Here is a 25090-nt window from a genome sequence, read left to right on the forward strand (position 1 = left end):
CGGCTTCTCATTCCCACATTCGAAATTTATTTGGGCAAATTGCCAATCAAATTTAATATATTTCTTTGGAGGGGGAGCATCTGACACCTCCTAAATCATGTATTGTGTTTCATTTTCAATTAGGTTGGGAAAAATAAAAACCAGAATTACACTTCACATGTCAATATAGCATCTTGTATACACTACTAAATATATCCTCTGTAATATGAGTCTTAGAATTTGATCATTAAAAATAAGTAACTTCCCAAAAGATTATTTGAAATTATATATCCAACCCAAAGAAATAAAGCTACGGTTAAGCCAGCACACTTGAGTTGATGTCTCTGGTCATGTATCAAATACATCCTTATGTACAGAAGTTAGTTATAGCCTAGAGGAAATCAGCAACAATGAGACGGATCAGACTACAATAGAAAATAACCATAGCGTAGACTGTGCTTCCTCATCCAATTTTTTCTTCTCTGTTTAAAGGAAAGGGACCAGTTTCATTAAACAACAAAGAAGACAACCCAGTTCCTCTGCTTATGATAAAAAATTAGACAACAAAAATACTTACACGGGACTGGAATTCAAAGAGCAATGATCCACCATCATTTCTGGAAGGAAATCCAACTTAAACGCAGCCATCACCTCACTCTCCCCTTCAGAAGCCAATGATATTAACTTGCTGCACTTGTCTGATCCACAAATACACACAGCTTTAGCTTCCTGGGCCCCACAAAAAACACAAAGTGGAAACAGGAGCTCAGGGAAACCAGCATTAAGTGCCACAGAAACAGGCAGGACTGGGGAAGGGAAAGGGAGTACTGGATTAAAAGGGGGATGTGACCATGTGAAGGGAGGCTCAGCCCAGCACACAATGAAAGTGCTGATGCTCCAGGCTTGTTTTGTGTGATTTTCCCTGGCGAAGCAGTACTAAGTGCACTGTCAGATAAATAGAGTGTCAGATCCATGAAGATAGCAGTGGCTAACAGAGCAGAAGAAACATAAACTTGTTTCATGTCTTCTAAACTCTTCTCTGCAAATCAGTTTTTGAGGACCCCCAAAAAGCCCAAAACTGCCTGAAGCAAAAAAAAAAAAAAAAAAGGCAAGCTCACCTCATGTTGTCTGCAAATGTTTTTGAGAACTGGTTTGTTAGCCTTGGTCCTATCCAAACTTAGTTTCCATGTGCCAAAGACAGCAATGAACACAGTCCTTGGGTCCAAACTAAGCTCAGAATACTCAAATAAAGAGGAAGAGTTCAGATCTTCAGAAGCAGGCCAGAGGCAAGCGGGCCGAAGAAGGGGTCACCAGAAACTTCTTGCTCACATACTAATACCTGCACTGGACCATGTTGAGAGCAAAGTGTGCTTCATCAGAGTGAAGGACTTTCAATATTGCTGTTTAGGTGACATTCATTAGGTGACACAAGGCAGAACTTCTTTACTAACTCTGAATCTTAATTTGCCAGAAAACTTAAAAAGTAAAAATAAAAAGGGAACTGTAGTATTCTGTCTCTTGATAGAGTACTAGGAAATAGTGTCTTTTCAGTTGTTTGACCTAATGATGAAAAAGAACTGAGGTCTGCTAGGGATAAACACTCAAACATGAAAGGAAGGACAGAGAAATGCAGACTACGCCTCTTCTCTGTCCTCCTTTAAACTTCTGCTAAAACCAAGATTAATGAATGCACACATAAAAATTCTATTGTGGGTGAGCAGCAGAGATGGATATACTTAGCAGTCAAGGCAGATGTGGTGCTCCCGTTCTCAATTTAGCTCCACATCCCTTCAAACAACAAATGGTGGCATTTCAATATTTAGGCAGTGACTCTAAAACTGTATCTCTGAAGGCTCCCAAATTTCACAGGCCTTCTTTCCATTTTTATCATTAGGGTTGCCTTACCTCAAAGATTTCACTTCACTCAACCTCAGTTCACAACGCAGTGAACTTTGAAAAACGAAGTTATGTTCAGCCTGTATGGAGGTAAATGGATGAACTCCTAAACTTGGAGAGTTGTTTAAAATAAATAAATAAATAAATGAATGAAAGGTAGCATGTCATGGTATAGGCCTAAATGATCTAGTCTGTGTTAAGAGCAGCTGACACCTGACTGCATTTGACTGAGGAAGGTAGAAACTGTCTCTTCAGTCCAATATCCAGACATAAGCACCCAAAATTTAGAAAAGCAGCTAACTGCTTTTTTATTTTGTCAGAGACTCTGGCTCATCTGATCTACTGCTTTAGAGACAGAAGTAGGAGGAGCTCTCTTCCATCCTATTAAAGGAGGAAGCAAAAACAAGTTACAAGTGAGAAGAGACTATGCAACTGGCACACAATATACAGTTCACCAAGCCCTGATTCCCAGACAGGCAGATGATGGTAACCCAAGCTGGGACTGGTTAAGTTACTGGTTAAGTTTGTCCTTGTTTCTCCTATGTATACTGGAGCTTTTAGTTCCAGGACTCCTTTAAAAAGGAATCAACAAATTTTAAGGAATCCCACTGGTTATTGTTATACTTTTACTATTCACTAAAAATACACAACTTTTAATTACATTTCTATTTCAAACTGGAAAGAGAGTACTTAAATGTGGGATACACTTTAGTGAGTAGCCAGGCTTGCTTGGTGTATGAAAGGGTGTGCACTCCTCACAGTAATTTTTACCAAGTCAAATGTTGGGAAGCATTGATTTAGAGTAATATTTTAAAATCCATTTTATGATTTATAAAGCAATACTGTTTTAGAAACCTACAAAATGAAAATGTTATTACATGAAGGAGGTCATAAGAGTTATCTCAGTATAATCAAATTCAACATGCTTGTGACGGGGGAGCACAGATATTAATCACGAGCCACTCAATTTTAGAAAAGGGTTACAAAGTTAAATGATGATAAAAACGATTATGGGAATATAAAAATGTAGGTGTTAAAAGAGAAAATTAAAAACTAGAATTAAAAGTTATTTACAGAAAATTGCCCAGAAGTTTTTTTTAATTTAACCGGAAATACATTTCAGGCTATTGCCACAAAGAATGCATTAAAAATAAAGAGATGGCAGGAAAGGTTATAAATCTGCAAAAGGCCTTAAACTTTCCCTCAGTTCCTTTTTACCATGGGTCCTCTCATTATGAATTTACATTCATGGGTTCTTCTTCTCAGCTAGTTATCTGTTTCTTTTGCCTTGAATAGTCTCTACTTCTTTTCTAAGGGCAAACTGTTCAAAACCTGATTATGAGAGGGTAAGGGCAATCAGCTTGCTATAATCATTAAGAACTCAGATCATTAAAAATGATCAGTAGGGAAACCCTCAAAAGAATAGCACACCCTGCATTTAGAATACTAGATGGAATGAACAGTTTAAAAACTGGATTAAAAGAGAGAAATGCTAGAAATCACAGCAGTTTTGCTGAAAGAGTAAGAGCAAAGAAAAGCACAGTCGAGCAAAACAACAACAACAACAAAAACCCAGGTGGCATGTGCAAATGTCAGGCTGTCTATCTTAATGTAACCAGGGAGTTCAATGACAGGTGAAGGGATTTTATGCTTCCACCTCGATATTCTAAATGTGTTTTAAAGGGCAAAAATGTAAGGTCATTTGGTTAAATGACCTTATAGGAAATTAGAGACTACTAGTAAATTATAAAAGAGAATCCATGTCACTAAAAATCACCGTCGGTCTATGTAAAGGAAAGTATAAAAATCTAAGGTAGTCATAACCTCAGTTAGATGGACTAGATATTTTCTTCTCCCTGAGCTTCTGCCAGTTAGATGACATAAGGGATGTAGAAAAGAAGCAATTGATATACCTTGAAAATAACCAACCAGAATAACTACCTTTTTGAGTTTCCAGGAAGTCTCTAGACAATGAAAAAATTTCTGAACTTGGGAGAAAGGGAGTTTTAAAGAATAGAAATATTGCAAAAATATTTTTTCGATTTCAAATCTAAAATCACTGTAAGACAAAAAGCACTAAGTTTAGTAATTGTAGGCAAGCTGGTTTGTCTGTAAAATTGTCACATATGATATACTGAGAGGATATGACAAGGTTGAAGGAAGGAAAACTACCTTTTTTGAAATCTAAAAGGTTTTCCATTTCCTCCTCCATCATTAAATCACTACTGTCTCCTCCTTCAATCAGTGTCAAAGATAAGGACAGCAGAAAGACCCTGTCTCTGCTTAGTGCAGTCAGCAAAAGAATAAGCTGAGAGTCTTCCTTTGGAGTTTCTAGGACTAACTGTGACCTAATGAATTGTCCTGTCAAATTGTGACCACCTTCAAATCAAGTCATATTTTCAGATCCCAAACTAGTTCTGGAACTTAAGTGTAATTCTTTATTTAAGCTCTAAGGCTGATTTAAAAATCAGTATGTTGAACAAATTTTAGTTCCAGGAGGGTAACATTATCTGTGAAATCCATTAAGTTCTGTCCTCACCCTTGTTCTGGCTTACTTGGGGTCTTCCAGCTATGAAGTAAAATCGGGGGAAGGGGAGTTAGCTGGGTAGCTACTGTGTGAAGTACAGCTCACCCTCCCACACACACAAATACACATTCCCCTCCTCCCTCCCCGCCCCCCAGTTGTTAGAACTAAGCAGCAGTTAGCTAGTTCACCTGGGAGACAAGCCTGCCTTGAAAGATAGCTAAGGAGAACGAGTTGGTAAAAAGCAAGAAAATATTTCGTTTCCTAGGAACAGGAAGTTGTATTCCATAATGGGGAAAAAAAAAAAAGGTCATTCCCTTACTAAAGGCAATTTTTTCTATCTGCACAACAGGCCTCATGCAAGGTTAAAAAGACGCCCATGGAGCACACCCATCCAGCAGTTAGCCCATACCTGTAGCTTTACACCTCCCTCTCTTGACTATGTCTTCACTCTAAAAAACCAAGGAAAGAAAAATAAGTGGGCCACGCCTACATTTCTCATAATTCCAGGCATCTAAGTTCCTTCCAAAGTAAAGCCCCCTTTGTCACCATGGTTGAAGATTTTTAAAAAATTTTAAAGAGCCCCTCCCTCTCCCATTTTTAAAGTACACAATACCTTAAAGATAAATTGCATTTAACATCTCAAAGCTAATTTAAAATCACCAGCAACTTAAAAGATGGGAATTTAAAGTACTAAAAGGCTTAAAACTGGCTTGCCCAAAATGTCACAACTAACAGTAAGGCAACGACTAGGATTTAAGAGGTTGAATTTCAATACATCTATCATTTAAAAAATCTGCTTTTGGATGGGAAACTACAATAAAGCTAAAGGTTGTGTAATTCTTTTAGCAATTAAAGATCATGTTATTAATGCAGAGAGGCTGCACTATTTCCCCAAAGCAACCTCCCTGAATAGGAGCCAGGGATAACTCTTCAAAGGCAATAAAGTTCCTGCCTGTATAAATGCATCTCGCTGGCCCAGTAAATGCAGGGTGGTGGTGAACCACTAAAACCAAAAAAAACCAGGAGATGAGGAAGTTAATTGAAGGTAAAAGCAAACAGAGGAACCACAAAACCAATTTGTTTTATTTTTAAACATTATCAAACATCTTGCAACTAAAAATTGATTCTGTAAAGCTGCCTGTATTCCTACAAACCATCTACAACTCCTGCCAGCTGTACTGCTGTCTGGCCCTGGCTATACACAGATAACTGCTCAAAGTCACCAAGGACGAGATCTACACTGGAATAAGAAGAACCCTGAAGGGCAAATCCAGAACCAGAACTGTGAGACTCTACAATCTACCTACCCTACCAGAAGACAAAGATGTCTCTTGACTGGCATAAAATCATATACTAAATCTACAATACCTCATTCAATTCATATACTAAATCTACAATACCTCATTCGATGTACCATTATCATCACTGAAACTGGGGACTGCTCTAAGGGTTTACATGCTAAAATAATCTGCGTGACGGATTCTAACCCCAGAGCCCATAGTCCGTCTGTCTTGAGAAACGTGACCATCATCTAGGAGGTACAAAATTTTACTGAAACAGTGTCTTGAGAGGGCACTGGAGTAGTGGTTATCTTGGAGATTAGAAAGCAAGTTAAATTTCTACCTGTTTTATTCTGAAAGATGTAAAGGGCAATGAAAAGACCAGCGATGCATGGAACAGTTGAGAAGCACTGCTAGCTGACCAGACTCAGATTACATGCTAGCTGAGAAATCTCCAGGATACAGAGGGTAAAAGGGAAGCCTAGGGTTGTTAAGAAGGGCAGATGTACGAAAAGAGTGAGGGACCCCTATCTAGGTCCTAGAGAACACAGCAGCCCAAATGGGGCTAAGGAACACCTGTTTGCCCAGCCAAGAGTAAGAGAAAAATGGATTCACCCTACTCCTAAGTCACCCAGAGACTTTTTAAAGGTAAACTCAAATACACAAAAAAGGATCATTTTCCTTCACACAGGCCCTGGTCACTTGAAGGAGGACACTGGGAAGCCCAATACACAAGAAGGTATTTTCTTTAAAGCCTTTGTTTTCTCAGTTTTGCTTTTCCTACATTCTGTTGCCTAGTCTGTAAGAAAACAGAAATGCTTTGAGAAGAGGGGAAAGCTAAATGCAAACTAAAAGCTTTAAGTATGAGTTTTTTACATCTTTCAAAATACATTAAGCTCTGAGAGGAAGCCTGTATCTCCCTTGGAGATCCACAGAAGTCGGTTTCTATTAACATTACCTTTACCTTTCTCAATCGCCATGCAGAGGGGTATAAAGGTGGTTCTAAAGAGGGGTGAATAGAGGTAAGGGGGAAAAGCGCCAAAAAAGGTGGGGAGAAGGAAGCAAGAGAGGAGAGAAAGATGAACGGCAAGCTACCTCTGAGGGAAGCAAGCAGTATTACCTTCTTGTAACATGTTAAATGTTCAAAATATGGGAGACAAGCTGGTGTTGGTGGTATAGTGGTGAGCATAGCTGCCTTCCAAAATAAGGAAGACATCAGGCACGCACACACACAGAGGGAAGGCCATGTGAGGACACAGTGAAAAGATGGCCATCTGCAAGCTATCAAGAGAAGTCTCAGAAAAATCCAGACTTGGCGATACCTTGATCTTGAACTTCTAGACTCCAGAAGTATTAGAAAATAAACTTTTGTTGTTTAAACGTGTCCCCCCCCAAAAAAAAAATGTTCAAACTATGACTTCCTTTGAAGTTTTAAAATTGTACTTGGAAAGTCAATAGAACAGGGGACTCTAAAAAGCAAACTACCTATCTCACAATTTCCCCAAAGAAAGATAACCTGTAAGGAACTTACATTTGGTTTTGGAATTTATCTTAGAACTCATACCTGACCTTGACTTTTTTTAAGGATGTATGAACATCACCTCTCAGGACTGATACAAAAGCTCTCAGATCTCCTACACACCTTCCTTATTGTAGTAGGCAAGGTAATGGACATTTTTCATTCCTCAGTTTTCTGCTGGCCTATGGAGCCTGTATGTCAAAATACTGTCCTTCCCAGGAAGATGGCCACTGACTCACTCACCATCAGCAGCTCTTACACAGTATGCACTGAATCACAAACTCCAGATAGAGGGGCTGATAGCCGACACAGTAATGCTCAGTGACCTACGTAAAGCCTGAACCCACAGCTTTGGGCTCATTAGCAAAACTAACTCTTTAAACTTTTTTATTCAAGTAACACTAATAACAGTATATAAATTTCAGGTGTACATTATAATTCAGTATCTGTATATTCTATTGTGAACTTACCACCAAATGTCTGGTTTCTAACCCATTACCATATATTTGACTTCCTTTACCCATTCTGCCGTTCCCTTTCTCCTCTGGTAACCACTATTCTGTTAAGACTGACCAAGTTTTCTTATTAACAATAGTTAGGTAAGTGCCCTCAATACCTTGAAAAACTTTGTTGATATAAAGCAAGGAGCTAATGAAGAACTGAACAACTGTCCAAATCAGAGGTTTTTAAAACATTAAATGTTTTTCCTCTAGACATTAAAGTGAAGCAGATCAGGTTGAAGACAGAGGGAGGGCAAGGCAGGTCTCAGTTGTTTATTTCTCCTGGCCCTCAGGGTAACTAACCCTAACCCTAGGTCTCCTGGGAAATAAGAAAACAGGTCTAGAAAATTCAAAACAATAACCTACCGATTTTATATCCAGCTTTGAGATGAATAGATTTTGAACAGCAGATTTCTCTATCTTATAGAATCTAATAGATTACTACGAATCAAAGAATTTAAGATTCCATCAACGGTAATAAATATGCATTCTCAAATTAATGGAATACGGTTATTTAAAATTCATAAACCTTATCACCTGAAAGTGGGGAGAAATGTCCATTTACAAAGTGATAATAATTATAAGAACATTTCTGAGCATTTATTATATGCCATACGATGTCCTGTGTGCTTTATATTCAATCCTTATACCTATCCTATCCTTATTTACAGATGAGAAAAGACACAAAGAAACGAAGTAACTTTCAAAATCTCCTGCATCCAGGCATTGATGGGGTTGGAATATAAACCCAAGCGCTTCAACCCTGGGTCAAAGGCTGACTCAGGTTAAAACCTGTGTAAAGGAAGATCATGCACACGACCCCCACAAAAGGATGTTTAAATGCTTGAGGGGCATAAAGTTGAGTGTGACCATTTTTCTAAGACAAACCTTGTAAGTAGATAAATGTCCACAACTATCATGAGAAAGATGATTTAAGGTAGTGAAAACTTCCTGCTGTTACTCAGTGGAGGTGTGAGTCTGAGCAAGTAACATCTGTAAATGCCAGTTTCCTCACTTATAAAAGACTTAACTACATATCTCAAAAGGAACCAAATGGATGCCCAGAATTCAATCACACCATTGTACAAATTTCTAATCGGAAGAAGAGACAAGTAGAAATGATTTGGGGAAAATGTGTTCTTTTTCTAAAATGTCGTTACTTTTCAGATTGCTTGCAATGAATGCCCTGTCTTCCTTCTTTTCCTATTATATGGCTGGCTCAATAAGAAGGCTGGGCTTACTACTCTGAAAAACTGCATGTCCTCCCACTTCCTTACCCTGAAAAGCCAAGTAACCAGATAAAAAGATCAACTGGGAAGCTTTCCAGGCTAGCCTGGCTCATCCCGATGCAAAACTGCACCAGGGATTGGTGCTAAAATCCAGTACAGTTTTCCTGAAGTAGCCAGTCTATCTTCCTTGGGAACCTATACCAGAGAAATAACAGTTGCCACTAGATTCTAAGGATCCTGGGCACACACATCACAACTAAGAGGTTAGAATCTACCTCAAAGGCTAGTGAATTAAACAAAATTTGTAAATGCACTCATCAACGAATAGGTGGACCCAAGACTGACCATAGAGAAACTATGTAACCACTGTTTCGCTCATCTGTAAAATGGGGGTGATTAGGCAGATTCAGTAGATACACTGAAGGGCACAGTAAATTCCCTTCCAGTCCCATCGTTTCCAGAGCAACTCCTTCCACAGTACTAAGCTGCTCTATGTACAGTCCAGGTCCTGTATTGCACCAGGCTTAGTTCTGACTTGTCGTGGCTGGCAGGGATAAAATTTAACACTTTCTCTGTGGGATATACAAAAATCTTTTTTTCCTCTTGTGACATTTGCTCTGTGGCTACTACTTCCAAGATTTAGGCTTATGTCTGGGGTTTCTGACTCTTTACTGAGTCATCTACGTGTATCCTCTCTCTGACCCTAGAAGAATTTATAAACAGATCTCAATCTCATATCCTTCTCCAATGGCCAGTAAGTTCATCCCTTCTTTAGTGGCAACTCTTTTTTTCCACCTTTTAAAAAGAAACTGGTAAGAAACACATACATTAAATTTACCATCTTAACCATTTTTTAAGTGCACAGTTCAGTATGTTAACACTGCTGCGCAATGTGGCAGCAATTTTAAAACCTTTCCTTTTTCATCATGATTCTTAATCTGGGACTCTCAGATCACTTCAAAGTCCATAGATGGGCTTTGGAGAAAGAGGAAGTAGGTCTGTGAACCCTATGACATTTTTGGCTAAATTGTGTGAAGATGGAGGTTTCCTGAAGATAAAATCCAAAGTTTTCAACAGACTCACTGAGGGGCTCATGACCACTGCTAGGATGGTCTCCCACTCTGACTCACTCTGCTGGCAAAGTAACAAAACAGACTGTATGTTAGATGAAAGCTTGATGCCATTTGTGTGATCTTGAGTCACTTTTTCTGGGCCTCAGTTTCCTCATCTATAAAACTAGAGGCTAGGACAAGATAATCCAGACTATCGCTAAATCAGCTAAAAGCATGATTCTATTTCCTCCAAACTGATTTAAAAGTTATCCAAAATCTAGTTTAATCCTTACCACATAAAAGATACATCTGGGAAAAAACATGTGTAAATGTCATTTCTAAATTTTTGTTAATGAAACATATTACAAATGCTACCATTTTGTAAACAACAAGTTTCTCCTTCTCTTTTCTATTTATATCCCCAGGACGCCTGGAATAATATCAGATCTTCAACTGTTCAATTGGAATTCTCTAGTTTATCTATTCTAACTTATAAATTGAGATATTTACACATAAATATTTGTACTTTTTAGTAAAAAAAAAAAGTCCCCTCCCCCTTTAAATCGTGGATATCTGGGTAAAAGCAACATTGTAAGCAGCCCCCCCACCCCCACCAAGCATTTATTTCCTTTTAATTTTTCTACTTCCAGGATTTAAAAAATTTACCTATTTATTCATTTTTACGTAAAATCACATTTTGGTTTAATTCCTACCAGGCTTTTTTCTATGCATATATTAAGATGCATGCACAAAGACACATGAATACTATCAAATTAAATATACTGCATATACTATTGCATAACCTACTTTCTTCACTTAACAATTATAAACATTTTTCTTGTGAGCAGCCCATATTTAAGAATCAGAGTCAGAAGTGGCCTAAACTCTGACTTTGCCAATAGCATCTTTCTACATGTCACAACCAATAAATGTAACATCTATTTTACAAAGCCATCATAATTATTAAATTCTCTTAAACTGCTACAAAAAAAGTGGCACACTAAAGCTGGATAGGGGTGGGTGAGTTGGCTCTGTTCTTCGTTTCCCTGATCTGCCATCTCATCTCCTGTTTAGTTATATGATCTTTCCATATGACTATATCCACACCTAAACAACAGGACATCTCACCTGACAGGTATCCATCCCATTTTGGAGGTGCTCAGGTAAGAAAGAGAGGGAATGCAAAACATTTTTAAAAATGTTTTCCTACTTCCTTCCAAAATGCCTATACTCTCAAATTCTCAAATCTCCATTAAGTATTCCCTACAGCTCTCTACTGGGGGCCAGGGGCGGAGTGTAGGAATCTCATTCGGCTTTAGCTCCTCCTGTTTCCTTGGCAGCACTGTCAGAACTGGGCAACAAATTGCTGGATATAGCAGTAGCGATTTACATATGGTAGCTAAGCTAATACGCAGCTTTCTCTGAAGAGAACTGCTACCTTTTCTCTATCTTTCCAGGTTGAACCCAATATTCAGACATATCATTGTCGAATATTTGCCTAGTGGCTTCTACTTCCATAGACACAGGGAGCTATGTACAGAAGTCAGAGGCAGCAAAGGTTTACCATTGTGGGGGCTCTGAAGACACAGAAGGGGCCTATCTACAAGGTCTGAGACAGGACAAAACACCGAATCCAAACACCAAGGCTCAGTCATTCTACTTTGCCATAATATTCATGTATCACTTGCTTGAATTTGGCATGTTCTAAGACCACCAGCTCCGCCTTAGTTTTACTGCCCTGCCATAAGGCCAAATTTGTCTCATCTAGTGAGTCACTACTGCTCCTCTCTCCAACTGCATTTTAATTTCAGCCCACTTGTGCAGCTCATCAGGGCTGCACCATATGTTAGTACCATGTAGGCAGAATGTGACTAATTTTTTTCTAAAACACTGTCAAGAGTTACTTTTAAAATTACCTTATAATCTTGATGTCTTTGAAGAGTCATTTCTATAATACATAGCCTTCTGGAGATGACTTTGTAATTATTTTTCCGACTGCTCAAAGGAGATTCTTTGGCATTTTCACCCCCATTTTCAGATGAGGAAATTCAAGTGAAAAGAACAAATTAAGTGACCCAGGGTCCACAACCAGCCAATGAGACATGTACTTTCTGGAGTGACAGCATTCTATTTGCTAAAATGTGTCTGTCTGTAAAATGCTTTTTTGGGGGGAAAATTCAAAATATTACTTTGCTTTTATTTTCTGAGGTGATTATTAAACTTTAGTTATAACGACTTGGAATTTAAAAGCTAATTCTGATGACTAAATGGTCTCTTGATTTCCATATAATTTTAAGAGTAAAGGACTGAATGAGCTACGGACCATAAACGTTTTTCTAATTGGTAGAGAACATAAATAGGTGAAACTAACATTTTGAAGGTAAAAAAGATATCTGACTTGCAGATTCACCTATCATCACCAAATTCCCTTAAAATTAAAAAAAGGGGCGGGGGATGGATACTCCCGCTTATTCTAGGCAACCTGCCTCTTCTCTCACAATGATTGTTAGGTTTGATAATGAGGCTTATCTCCAGAAGATTTCTTAAATCTTCCATTTCAGGTCATGTGTTCATTTTAGCAGCTGTTTGGGGTGGTAGTTTGATTGCCATTGTATTGCGACTTTTCTGATCACAAGTAATATTCTTCAATGGATAATATCATTTGCAAAATATAAGAGAATTATCTTATCACTTTTGAAAACTGCACATGCACTCTGAATCCAGCAATTCCAGTTCTAGAAACATAGCCTTCAAATAAACTTGCATCTGATATACAGAGAGTATGCAAAGGAGCATTCATAAGAACACTGTTTATAATAATAGCAAAAGCCAGAAACACATATATCCATCAGTTGAGTGCTGGTTAAATAAATGACAATACTGTGAAACAAGAGAACACTGTAGCTATTAAAGAGAATAAGGCAGTTCTAACCACTATTAAGGGCTGATCAAGATATATCATAAAGGAATTACACACAGCTTATATTTAAACAGAACATCTCTGGAAGGATAAAGAAAAAACTGCTAACGAGTTTGCAGATGTAGAATACTGGAAGAATTGTTTATATATGGATGTGTTGCCTATTCTACAGAAAATTTTTTAAAGAAAACTCTTGAAACTATGAGGGACAAAGCAAAAAAAATTCCCAACTCATGCTCTGTTCCAAAACAAGCACTTTGTTATTGTATTTTTTTTTCTTGCTTTGCCTGAAACTTTTGTGTGGAAATAGCCATTGTCCAGGTGAACCAGCAGTAAACCACACGTGAGCTGGGTAATTACACTACACCATTTCAAACGACCTTAGCAACTCAACTGATGTTCATGCAGCTTGGACTGCAAACCTTATGGCTGGCCTATTTTCAAAATTTGGAACTATTTTCAATCACTCAGCTGTATATATGTGTACATTTTCTTCAATCAACCTCTCCTGCCAGGCAGAGTGCACCATTAGGTGGATTCCAGTAAGGCAGGCAAGGGACACGGTGAAATAATATGTCAAAACAAGTTCTATAAATACAGTTTTGGCCTAGTATCTCAAAAGGAAATCAAAACAAATTCAAGTTTAAATAGAAAAAAAATCCTACAGTCCTGCAATATCTTACTTAAAAGCTCTAGAGAACAGAAGAGGCTAGGGATCCGGATTCTTTTTTCTTACACCACCATCTCGGGTCCCTTTCCCTAATCTCAGGGGGAGGTTAAGATTGAATTGCAGGTATCATTCCAAGTCAGCATCTCCCCACCTCTTCCCTTATCTTACCCTTGCACTACCCAACACATCAATATCCTTTCACTGAGCTCACTCCACCTTAGACAGACATGTCCAATACATACAACACACAACAGCCCTTCCACAGCACCTAGCATCTAACTTCTGTCATCTCCAAAACCCTTACCCAAGCAGCCAAGAACCCTGCCTGTACCATCTGCCCCAACCTCACCCTCAAACACATGGGCACTCATGCAGGATGTTTCCATATGGCCTTGTCTCAGGAGGTTTATCCCGTCCTGTTGAAGAGCAAGAAACTTTATTCAATTCCTTTCTATTCTTAACATCACAATCCTACAAAACCAGAAAAGACTTCTATCCTTGGAGATGCTTCCTGAGATAGCTAGGTTATATGCCAAAAAGTACAAAAATTACACTTTTACTCAGCCAATCAGGGAGTATTTCGGCATAGCTTGATTCATCTCAAAAGATGCACAACCCTAGGACAAATCTTAAATATCTCTTTAATATCGTCATTAAAAAAAAAAAGTTACTTCAATTATCATGCTTTCATCACTCCCAAATTGTGCTCTCACATTTAAATACCCATTTATATGATCTTCTTCACCTCCTTCAAATCACTCCTAAAAAATCCCACTGTTCCACAAAATTAAACTTGTCAGTGCTTTGATTTCATTTTTATATAAACAAGCTCTTTATAAAATCAGAGCTCTATCAATCAAAAATGCATGTAGAGAACAGAACATCCACTATAAACCTAGAACTAGAGAAGGTACAAAAGAGGCCCCCAATCTCTGTCCTTAATGAGTTTATAGTCTTGTTCAGAAGACATGACTTAAACGAGAAACAAAAACCATCCTACAGTCCTGCAATATCTTACTTAAAAGCTCTAGAGAACAGAAGAGGCTAGGGATCCGGATTCTTTTTTCTTACACCACCATCTCGGGTCCCTTTCCCTAATCTCAGGGGGAGGTTAAGATTGAATTGCAGGTATCATTCCAAGTCAGCATCTCCCCACCTCTTCCCTTATCTTACCCTTGCACTACCCAACACATCAATATCCTTTCACTGAGCTCACTCCACCTTAGACAGACATGTCCAATACATACAACACACAACAGCCCTTCCACAGCACCTAGCATCTAACTTCTGTCATCTCCAAAACCCTTACCCAAGCAGCCAAGAACCCTGCCTGTACCATCTGCCCCAACCTCACCCTCAAACACATGGGCACTCATGCAGGATGTTTCCATATGGCCTTGTCTCAGGAGGTTTATCCCGTCCTGTTGAAGAGCAAGAAACTTTATTCAATTCCTTTCTATTCTTAACATCACAATCCTACAAAACCAGAAAAGACTTCTATCCTTGGAGATGCTTCCTGAGATAGCTAGGTTATATGCCAAAAAGTACAAAAATTACACTTTTACTCAGCCAATCAGGGAGTGTTTCGGCATAGCTTGATTCATCTCAAAAGATGCACAACCCTAGGACAAATCTTAAATATCTCTTTAATATCGTCATTAAAAAAAAAAAGTTACTTCAATTATCATGCTTTCATCACTCCCAAATTGTGCTCTCACATTTAAATACCCATTTATATGATCTTCTTCACCTCCTTCAAATCACTCCTAAAAAATCCCACTGTTCCACAAAATTAAACTTGTCAGTGCTTTGATTTCATTTTTATATAAACAAGCTCTTTATAAAATCAGAGCTCTATCAATCAAAAATGCATGTAGAGAACAGAACATCCACTATAAACCTAGAACTAGAGAAGGTACAAAAGAGGCCCCCAATCTCTGTCCTTAATGAGTTTATAGTCTTGTTCAGAAGACATGACTTAAACGAGAAACAAAAACCATAGATAGGATAGCATATATCCAAGGGAAAGCAAATATGGCAAGGGACAATCTGCCATCAATGTGAGAAAGACTAAAACATCTTAAAAGAGCTGGTTTTCTCTGTTGAAATCAAATTTGTGCGCTATTCAATCACATTTGTCTAAGACAGAATAACATTTTTGCTGCCCTCCCCTGAAATTACTCAGCCTACCAATAATTCTCCCATCATTTCTTCAGAACAGATCTCCCTGTTATCTTGTTATGCTCACATAAATCATTGTTAATGGATTAGGCAAAACTTGCTAGTCCTGCCTTCTCATGCTCCCCCTGTAAGAGCATCTCTTGAAGATGTGTAGGGCAGGGAACAAGAGTTAAAGAAGCTAAAATTAATTCAGCTTTCAATATCTTCAATAAATAGTCTGGCACTAGCAGAGATAAACTAGTCATTTGGGGGATACTCCATGGACTTGCTATTTGCCTTGCAGCTCTTTATCATTAATAAACGAATTGCTCGACAGTGACCTGCAAAACCAAAGTTATATAGTAATTTTCATAAGGAAATTCTAAAATGAAACTGGGTTGGACTGATTCATGATTCAATTATCCCATATAATATTCTGAATGTGTTAATTTAATAGACAAATATTCACTGTAAGACTACGATATATCCTTCACTCAGATTCTGGAGTCACACCACTTGCTTACTAATCCCAGTTTTGCAGTTTACTAGCCAGGTAACTTTGGGTAAATTGTTTACTTTCTTCATACTAGTTCCCTAATTCGGAAAAGGGTTATAGTAGTAGTATCTACCATATAGGGTGTTTGTTCGAATTGGAGGATTTACATATGTAAAGTATTTAGAACAGTGCCTGGCACATGAAAGTACTCAATAAACGTTTTCCATCATCATTATTCCAGGTTCTAAGGTTAGTGTCTATGGTGAGATAGGATGAGTCTCAAGTTTTATCTTTGAGAAGATATTTCTCTTCAAAACGGAGTCCCCGAAATTATACAGAAATATTTCCTATCAGAAGGAGGGGGAAGAGAGAAGGCAATGACTGGCTGATGACCTTCAACCTCCAAGTGGGCTCATTAGCATCCAGTTTAAGTGTAACCTTCGATATGAAATACTAAATTACTTGTTCTAAGAGTATTTATTTATAATCATTTATTTATCACCCTCATCATACCAAAAAGGAATTTGCTGAAGCTTTCAAAATGCATATAATAAAAAAATATATAAACTAATAAAATGAGGCCAGGGAAATTATAAATTGCTTTAAAAGATCAAGAATAAAAGGAAAGCTAATCATAGTGTCCTTTACTGAGGCTGGGCTGTAAAATCAAAGAGCTGCCACTGAGTTTAATCTCCAATAACAGCCCCTACACAGAGGGTGTACAGTGATTTACAGTATAAATAGGAAAACATTACTAGGATGGTAAAATGAGATGGGCGCTGCGAGATGCCAAAAGAGGGAAGGTGAAGCTGAAGCCTATTTAATGCCACACTAAACAGAATTTTAGTAAGTCATTAAGTATGCAGGACCCATGAGAGACTCTGCACGGGGTCCTAGGACCTAAACAAACACATACACCCAAAGCTGACAACGGACAAGTGGCAGAACAGATTCCTAAGTGACTCGAGTCAGAATACATCAGCGAATGGTCACACAGAACTCAGCAACCATACCACACGGCCACAGGAAGAAGCTGCCTTAGTGAATGTGTTTCTCCAGCATTTAAATACCTTTTCTCTCCTCATCTGTCACAGTCACAAATATATGCGGAGAACTGTCTCATCCCTACTCAGCTGACAAATTCTATTACCAACTCTGCACATGCTTATGACTCATTGGGGAGAGGGGGACTGTAAAACAAAGAAATAAACTTGAATTTAAACTTTAGTTGATCAAGGATGAGGAATTCATTTCTGTCTAATCAGAATATTTCATAACAAACCAAGAAAGCATCCTTTAAAAATACAGTAACAAACTCAATACTGTTTGCAAATAGCCTGAAACCTGTCTACAAGTCATGGCCCCTACTATTCCTTAAATAGACAAGACACCAAAACACACTGCAAGCCCTCTGTAAGGCCAAACTTTACAAAGCACTCTGAATCAGCGCAAACACAGCACAAGCCATAGAAAAGCCCAAAGCAACAGGGCATTTCCCACAGTTCCTTTCCCAGCCAACAGCCAAGTTAAGAAATGTAGTCCCTACTGGAACCTCCTCCAAAAAGATGTGTACAGAATCATTTCCTAAGGGGGTAGAAGTGTCTCAGCCTTTTCTACTCAAATTTATATCTGCAAATTTGTGTGCCAGGAAAGGAATTCACTTCTACTCCAAAGAACTGATCTTTGTGATCAGTAAAAAAACAAAAGGAAAAAAAAAAACATTGCTACTTTAATGAGGTAAGTTTGTAAGAGACCCCAAAGACCATTTCTGACACTATATTTACCAGTTTGGCATTCTTTACCCTAGAACGTATGTTGAATAATATAAATCTTGCCTCCTCACCCTATTCCGAAGATTCTCAAACACTCTCTACAATTTGTAATCAACAAAACAGAAAAAAAGACAAACGAGTCACCTCTTTAACTTGAAAACCTGAGTCCTCCACAGAAATGTACACAGACAGATGGATGCACTTAAGAACATAAAGTTCTAGTCTTGAGCAGGCCAGAACCAGTTATGGGTGCACAGGGCAGCCACACAGCCTAGCTAGTGGGCTGCTCCTGCTGTTGCTGTACAAATATAGAAAACTGAAAAGTGGAACAGCAGCTTCAGCAGAACAGATTCTGCTCCGTGCTCAGAGAGGGAGGAGCAGGGACCTGAACAGCTTTATCCATACATGGTTGCTGAAAGGGGGCCATTAGTAAAAACCCAATTATCTTGCACACATGCACTATGTTCACATGCTCCAGACAAGAAACAGAAACCCAAAGGCTGGTACTTGAAGAAAGGTTTGAGAGATTCTATTTCAGTCAAGGAACTTCCCAATAATTTCACTTAGTCACGAGAAACAGAAAAGACATTACGAAAACTTTACTAGGTCAGATTCTTACCAGATCAGCAGTAACAGTGAGGCGTAACTTATTTAAATTCTAGAATTTAACACACAAAAAAGGTTACTCCCCATTTGTGTGAATCATCCTAACCTTTACTAGCCCTTTGCTGTTTTCAGAAAGACAGTCTCATTCCAATTCTCAGACTATATTTTGGAATCTCTCTTATTTTTTAAGGTTAGTACAAGTTAAAATAAATTCTGATATAATATTAAAAATATATTCCCAGGATGCTGGCTTATATAATCAGAAGCCAAATATTTATATTCCAAAAATTACTTTGCTCAGAACAATTCATTCGGATTTATCTCCATGGAAAATACATGAAAAGCGTAATTTCTAAGCAGAGTAAAATAAACTCTCCAAAGAAATGCATGACCATTTGGCTTAAATGATTCTGTGCATTAACTCTTAAGTCATTAACCAAGTACTTACTGCACACTGTCTATATATTTATTTGGTATTCTACGAGCTGCGGAACGAACATTAAGCCATATTATCACTGACCTCCAATACTTATAATCTAGTTCTTAGATAAGATTAACACATGAGATAATAAAGGCTGACAGTATATGACTACAGCTAAAGTATGGGATACAAACTATAAATGCTGTGTAAATTTAAGAGAGACTGAAGACAGACCGGCCTAAACCTTCCAGGGATCCCACCTAACACTGTTACCTTAAATGTGAGGATACAAGATTTGTACTAGATGATTTCTAAGGACCCCTCCATTCCTGAAATTTCTTAAGTTTATAATTTAAAAATGTAACATGACTTAAACCTAAAATGTTTCACAGTAGTAGGAAATTAATATCACACTGCTCATGTAACCAAAATTATAGTTTTTGCCCATTGTAGAGAAAATATACTCTCAAGAAAGATAAAAATGAACTCAGACCATAATTCAGCATCTCTCACATAATACTTTCAGAAAAACAGTCTTCCATCTCAGAACTTGGTCTAGCCTTTTGAGGAAATTTTACACCACTATTAGAAGAAAAACAAAAACACAAACACGCAGCTGCCATAGGGAAAACAAAATGGTAGGACTAAAAATGTTGATGCTGATATACTCTGAGATCTGTTATAAAACACTGCTAAGTCATCCAGTCATAACGGGGAGCTCCAGAGAAAAAGGGCACTGCCCAGCTCCTTTCCATCACGGAACTGTCTGGTACATATGTGTGCACAATCCCAAGCCTATGGGGCATAAATACGCAAATATATGAGGTAGACCCCAACAACATGTTTTCCCTGAAACTTAAAGAAAATCCTTCATATTCTTAAGATATAATTGGTCCATAATTACTTACTTTAATACATTTATCAGCAAATTAACGGTTTGAAATTTTGAAATTTTCTCTTTGCCCCTTGTAGGTAATACAGTAATAAGCAAAGGATGCTTGATGATAACGAACTTGATCTCTCAATCCCACTACCTAAATCTCCTAGTGCAAGGCAGAGCCCTGTCTACACCCTGTTTGATTATACTGAAAAGGAAAAGAACACAGCAGGATTCCTACAGTAAAGGCACTTTCATCTCCCACAAAACACAAGCATACAAGTGGTCAGCATTTTATTAAAAACCTCTGAACGATGTATAGTGCTTATACATTTAATTTTTTTGAACAGCCGTTATAGCAACTTTGATTTCCAAAGGAGTAGCTTACCATGAATTGATATGCTACCTTTCGGGGTATGATCAAAGTTTTAATTATCGGTTATGTACTTTATTAAGATTACTATGAGAGGACAACTAAGTAAAAATAAAGAACACACTGCAAAACACTACAACTGTATATACCAAAGCTGATTACTCAGTGCAGATCCTCAAAATCAAAACAGCTATAAACACACAGTATAGCCTTTGGCAAGTTACTTCTCTTCTCTGGACCCAATTCCTCAAGTGAAAACTTGTACTAGATCAAATCAAGATATTTCACGAATTCCATGAACTCTCTTACATTATGTGCAAAATTTTATATATACATATAAACTATATTTATGTACTTATTTATATTTATAGGAAAGTGGGTCCATAACTGTTTACCAGATTTTCAAAGGTGGTCCATGATCCAAAATAGTTTTAAGAACCCAAGACTAAACAAAACACAGTTTATTGGACCTAGTTCCATAGTATAGCAGTTAGCACATCTGCTTTACACGCAGAAGGTCCTGGGTTTGCACCCCAGTGGAGCCACAGTCAATGGTCTATGCCATGCCACCTTGAACAAGCCCAATCCCGTCTGATCTCAGAAACTAAGCAGGGTTAGGCCTGGTTAGTGCTTGGCTGGGAGACCACCTAGGAAGATCAGGTGCTGTAGGCATAAATAATAATAAAAACAAAACAAAACAGTTTGTTCCCTAACATCCTGTCACCTCCTCTTATACTTCTGGTCCAAAAAGAAAATCTTCATGACTAAACCCAGTCAAGAATAAACAAGTTACCCTGGCCAAGAAATTATTCAAAATAATGTATTCCAATTCAAACTAAACCTGAATTGTTTTTAGATGAGAGACTAACTTCACAATGCTTTTAAAAAAAAAGGTTTTCAAGCAAATTTTACCACTACAGCTTATCTCAGGGGCTTACATGAGAGAATTCCTTAGGTGTGCTTAGGGATATCTCGCTAGATAGTTCCTTTCTTACCAGGTGCACTTTTTAAGAAAGGCAAAGCTTCCAGTTCCCTACTTCTAAAACTATCCTGTAGCAAAGAGTAATAGGAGACAGGTTCAGAGGGAAAAAAACTAGAGCACGGAAGACTGGAATGAAGGAGACTGATAACAGGCAAACAAAGAAGCTACCCATCTGCTAGCAAGAGGTGATACATGAGAATGGCTGCTGCCTAATATCTCAATTTGCAAAAAAACCATATATTAGATAAAAGAAAAAACAGCTTTCCTAAGACAATAAAAGAAAAAAAAAATGTGTCTTTTACCGAACCATTTAAGCCTAAAATTTTTAGGTTCTCATGGCAACCTAAGTCATCACACTGCACATACTGTATATAAAGCACATATTTAGAGGCTTAACTAGTAAACTCAAAATGTGACATATGTGCAATGTGGGCGACAACATTATTCTGGGTACTTTAACTTTAAAATCTTCCAACTTTCATTTTTCAGCCCCAAAGATGATATAATAGAGTCGACTATGCAGAAGGTGCAAGCTCAAGGAAGAAGAAATACAAAGTACATAAGTAGAAGCAAAGAGATGAAAGACAAGACAATTTAGGCTATCAGAAAAAGTTTCTGAACATGGCTCTCCCCACTGTGAATCAACTTGCAAATGGAGGCTTCAAAAAACAAGATTGCTAGTCAGGACATATATCAAGAAAGCATCTGGCATCCTCTTCAATGTGGGCCCAATCAAAAGAGGACATGATCACAGATAAGATCATTTTACTAAAGGCAGCCTGGAAAGGTTGGCTTTTTCTTTCTTCTTTCTCTAGGAGCTTATGGGAATATGGTTGTTTAGATGTAAGAAGCAGTATCAGAGCCAAAAGGATGGCTGTGGGTCATGAGAGTTGGGAAACAGGGGACCAGATTTTAAGAAAAGGGAAAAATATTAAAAAGGAGATGTCACATCATGTCTCACTAGGGAATCAAATAAAGATGATTCCTCTTTACCATCTACTAAATAACCCATCGAAGGGATACCTCCACCTGTCTGCCTATAGGAACTCCATTATGATCCACAGATTTCTTTTAAAAGACCTGAAGATTCTGTTCATGAATGCTACCTACCTTAAAACCACATTTCCATGCCACTTCTGTTAGGGTTGAATTGTTCCTAATTTACAATAAGAAAACAGGTAAACGGTTTAGGGTACACAAATATCTCATCAGGGTAGTTAAAGATGAGCTTATTTTTTCCTAAAGTTCTCACAGGTAAGAACTTCTAGAATGAGACACTAAATTTACATTACTAATAGTTAAAAAATTATACTGCCACACAAAAGGGAATGGTTATAAAAATAAATTATTTCATTACTGTTAAGAGACTAGGCCTCAATAAGCAAGAAAAGTAAAGGAAAACAGCATAGCATTTGGAGTGCAGACTGGTAGGTAGCCTGGTCCTGTCCTACCACTCAATAGCTGGATGCCCCTAAGTGACTCTCTTCACTGAGTTTTCTAACCTAGAGTTTCCTTGTATACAAAATGGTAAGGATGCAACCGTATCTCTCTCCCTCCCCGTTGGTTTATCTGTCTACCCCCAACCCACCCCATCAATATAAAGTCCAACGGATAGTTTATTCATTACACTATAACATGGCATATTTTCTTACCAAGGAAAACTTTGGACAGTGAACTTTTATGCAAAATCCCTGGTCAAATTAAGAGCCAGAATAGAAAAAAATGATAAATACATTTTAGAGTAAATGAGGGGAAAGGACACTGGAAATGAAGCTACTAGGATTAGAGATTTCTTTCAGAGTCCGAGCACACCTGCTAATTACTAAAATATTTGATTACCTTAATTATCTTGGCTGTACACCAAGAAGTGCTGGTGGTCATGAAATTCCAGAATATTAAAAACTCAGCCACATTTTCATTATAGCATTCTCTACTGTGTTGAAGTCAAGAGAGCAAAAGGCTGCCAAGAGCATTTTCACTTTAATTTTCTGGTAAGACAGAAAGAAAAATTAATATTGGAGCCAAATTCTCCATTTCTAGGTATGGTAAATTCTTATGGCAAATTCCAGGAAAAACATCTGTGGTTTTCAGAAACTGAAAACATTTCTGTATCTCTTACTAGAAAATAAATATTTGTGCTTTGCTTAGAAAGCATTAAAAAAAACTCAAGCTAATAAGCAGTTCTGAAAGAGAAAAAGTAAAATAAAAGCTGAAGCACTTACTAACAAGGGCATTAAATGACTGGCATGCTGAGCAACATAACATACAAAAATTGAACCTAAAAATCCCTTTTTTGGTATATGTGATTAATAATTGCCAAAATAATGTTGGTTTTGAACCTCAAACTCACTTCTATGTAAATGAAGCTACTCTTAAACAATGGCAAAAGCATTCATAAATGCACCACAAATAAAGTACAAAACAATTTGCCAGGTTGGCTTTTAATTTTGCTTTTAAAATACTTTGAAGACTCTCTTGATCCTCTTTAGCTCACAGTCATCCCATCTCGTTAAGCACATTATAGAGTACTTTAAGCTGAACATAGCATTTATCATCGCTTCCACCCACCTGTTAAAGAACTAGCTTACTCCAAATATGGTGTTATCTTTTCGAAGTTCTAGGCTGGGTATGACATAATTCTTTTAAAAAATTATCTGCCTTGTCATGACTGACAAGCATGACTTAAATGGAGATAAACAGGTTAATGAAAAACATTTGGGTCTGACTTTCAATTGCCATTTTAAAAGGAGAGAAAAGGTGTGTAGCTCTAAAATAGAAAATCCATGTAAAACTATCTTCTCCTTGAAGAGACAGTGGGGTTTTGCTAACTAGACAGATAACTCCTACCTGAGGGTAGAGGAAAAGTCTGCCTGTCCAGATGGTGTAAAAGAGATTCCTTCCCTGGATAGAAAGTTTCCCTGCATGACCTCTAAGGTCCTTTCCTAATCTTAGAAACTGAGACTTTATTTATGAAAAGTAGAGGCATGGTAAACTCAACGCATGGATGGAGACAAGAGAACAGTATGCTGGAAAATTAAAAGCCTGGGCTGGAATTCTGCTACTGCTTCTATGTGAACCTAACTAAGGCATTTCGCTTCCCTCATTTGCAAAACGAGAGGACTAGAGAAGAAAAATCTCTGAAGATTCTAACATTCTGAGCCTATGGCTTCCTTCTATACTTGCCTCAGCCACCCACCAGCTTCCCACTGCTGCACCTTACCATAATTAGGCAGCTTTTTAAAGCATCTAATTAATGGAACACGAAAATTAAAACCTTTAACTTTCTATTTCTAGCTTGTTGCAAATGTGCAACAGCATTTTATCAAGGACTAGTAAATGCCACACAGTTCTTGAACCCCAGGGACAGTTACACAGTGACAAGTTGTAAGCAAGGAGTTTGTTACCATGGGGACCCACTAGGATTCCTGGGGATGGATCCAGCAGGCTTTCTTGGGGGGGGGGGGGCCAAAGCATTTTTTGATCTTCTCAATCTGGCAATTCAGAAAACCTGATCTGATTTTTCTTCAGGAAGCTGCCTTTAAGAAACATTACCGTCTATGGCCATGCCACCCTGAACAAGCCCAATCCCGTCTGATCTCGGAAGCTAAGCAGGGTCGGGCCTGGTCAGTACTTGGATGGGAGACCACCAAGGAAGACCAGGTGCTGTAGGCATAAAAAATAAGGGACTGTAAGCTGACAAGGTCCTTGAACCTGTGAGGTCAACCAAGGGTTTGCCTTGCCTTAAAAAAAAGGAAAGAAAAAAAAAGAAATACTATCAGGTAGTATACAGTTCTGAAGAAATACTAAATTTTTAGTGACTCTCTCTCTTGC

General features: G+C 38.0%; 1 protein-coding gene and 1 pseudogene across 8 annotated transcripts in view; one reads left to right on the top strand and one right to left on the bottom strand.

Annotated features, from left to right (window-relative positions):
* CELF1 (CUGBP Elav-like family member 1) overlaps positions 1–25090 on the bottom strand; it is a 60361-nt gene that overhangs the window by 23354 nt on the left and 11917 nt on the right. For 5 of the 8 annotated variants that reach the window (XM_006908117.3, XM_006908112.3, XM_015586389.2 and 2 more), the window contains 2 exons: positions 4812–4851; positions 557–708 (listed from right to left, as the gene is read on the bottom strand). The exons of 1 other annotated variant lie outside the window; for it this stretch is intronic. In XM_006908117.3, the coding sequence (XP_006908179.1) occupies positions 557–627 (71 nt within the window). In that variant the 5' untranslated portion in view covers positions 628–708; positions 4812–4851. Of the gene's footprint in view, positions 1–556; positions 709–4811; positions 4852–25090 lie in introns of those variants that run through there. 2 more of the 8 variants (XM_015586390.2, XM_015586391.2) reach the window with 2 other exon arrangements.
* On the top strand, positions 24813–24931 carry LOC112476696 (annotated as a pseudogene).

Source organism: Pteropus alecto, unplaced genomic scaffold, assembly GCF_000325575.1.
Source record: "Pteropus alecto unplaced genomic scaffold, ASM32557v1 scaffold71, whole genome shotgun sequence".
NCBI lineage: Eukaryota > Metazoa > Chordata > Mammalia > Chiroptera > Pteropodidae > Pteropus > Pteropus alecto.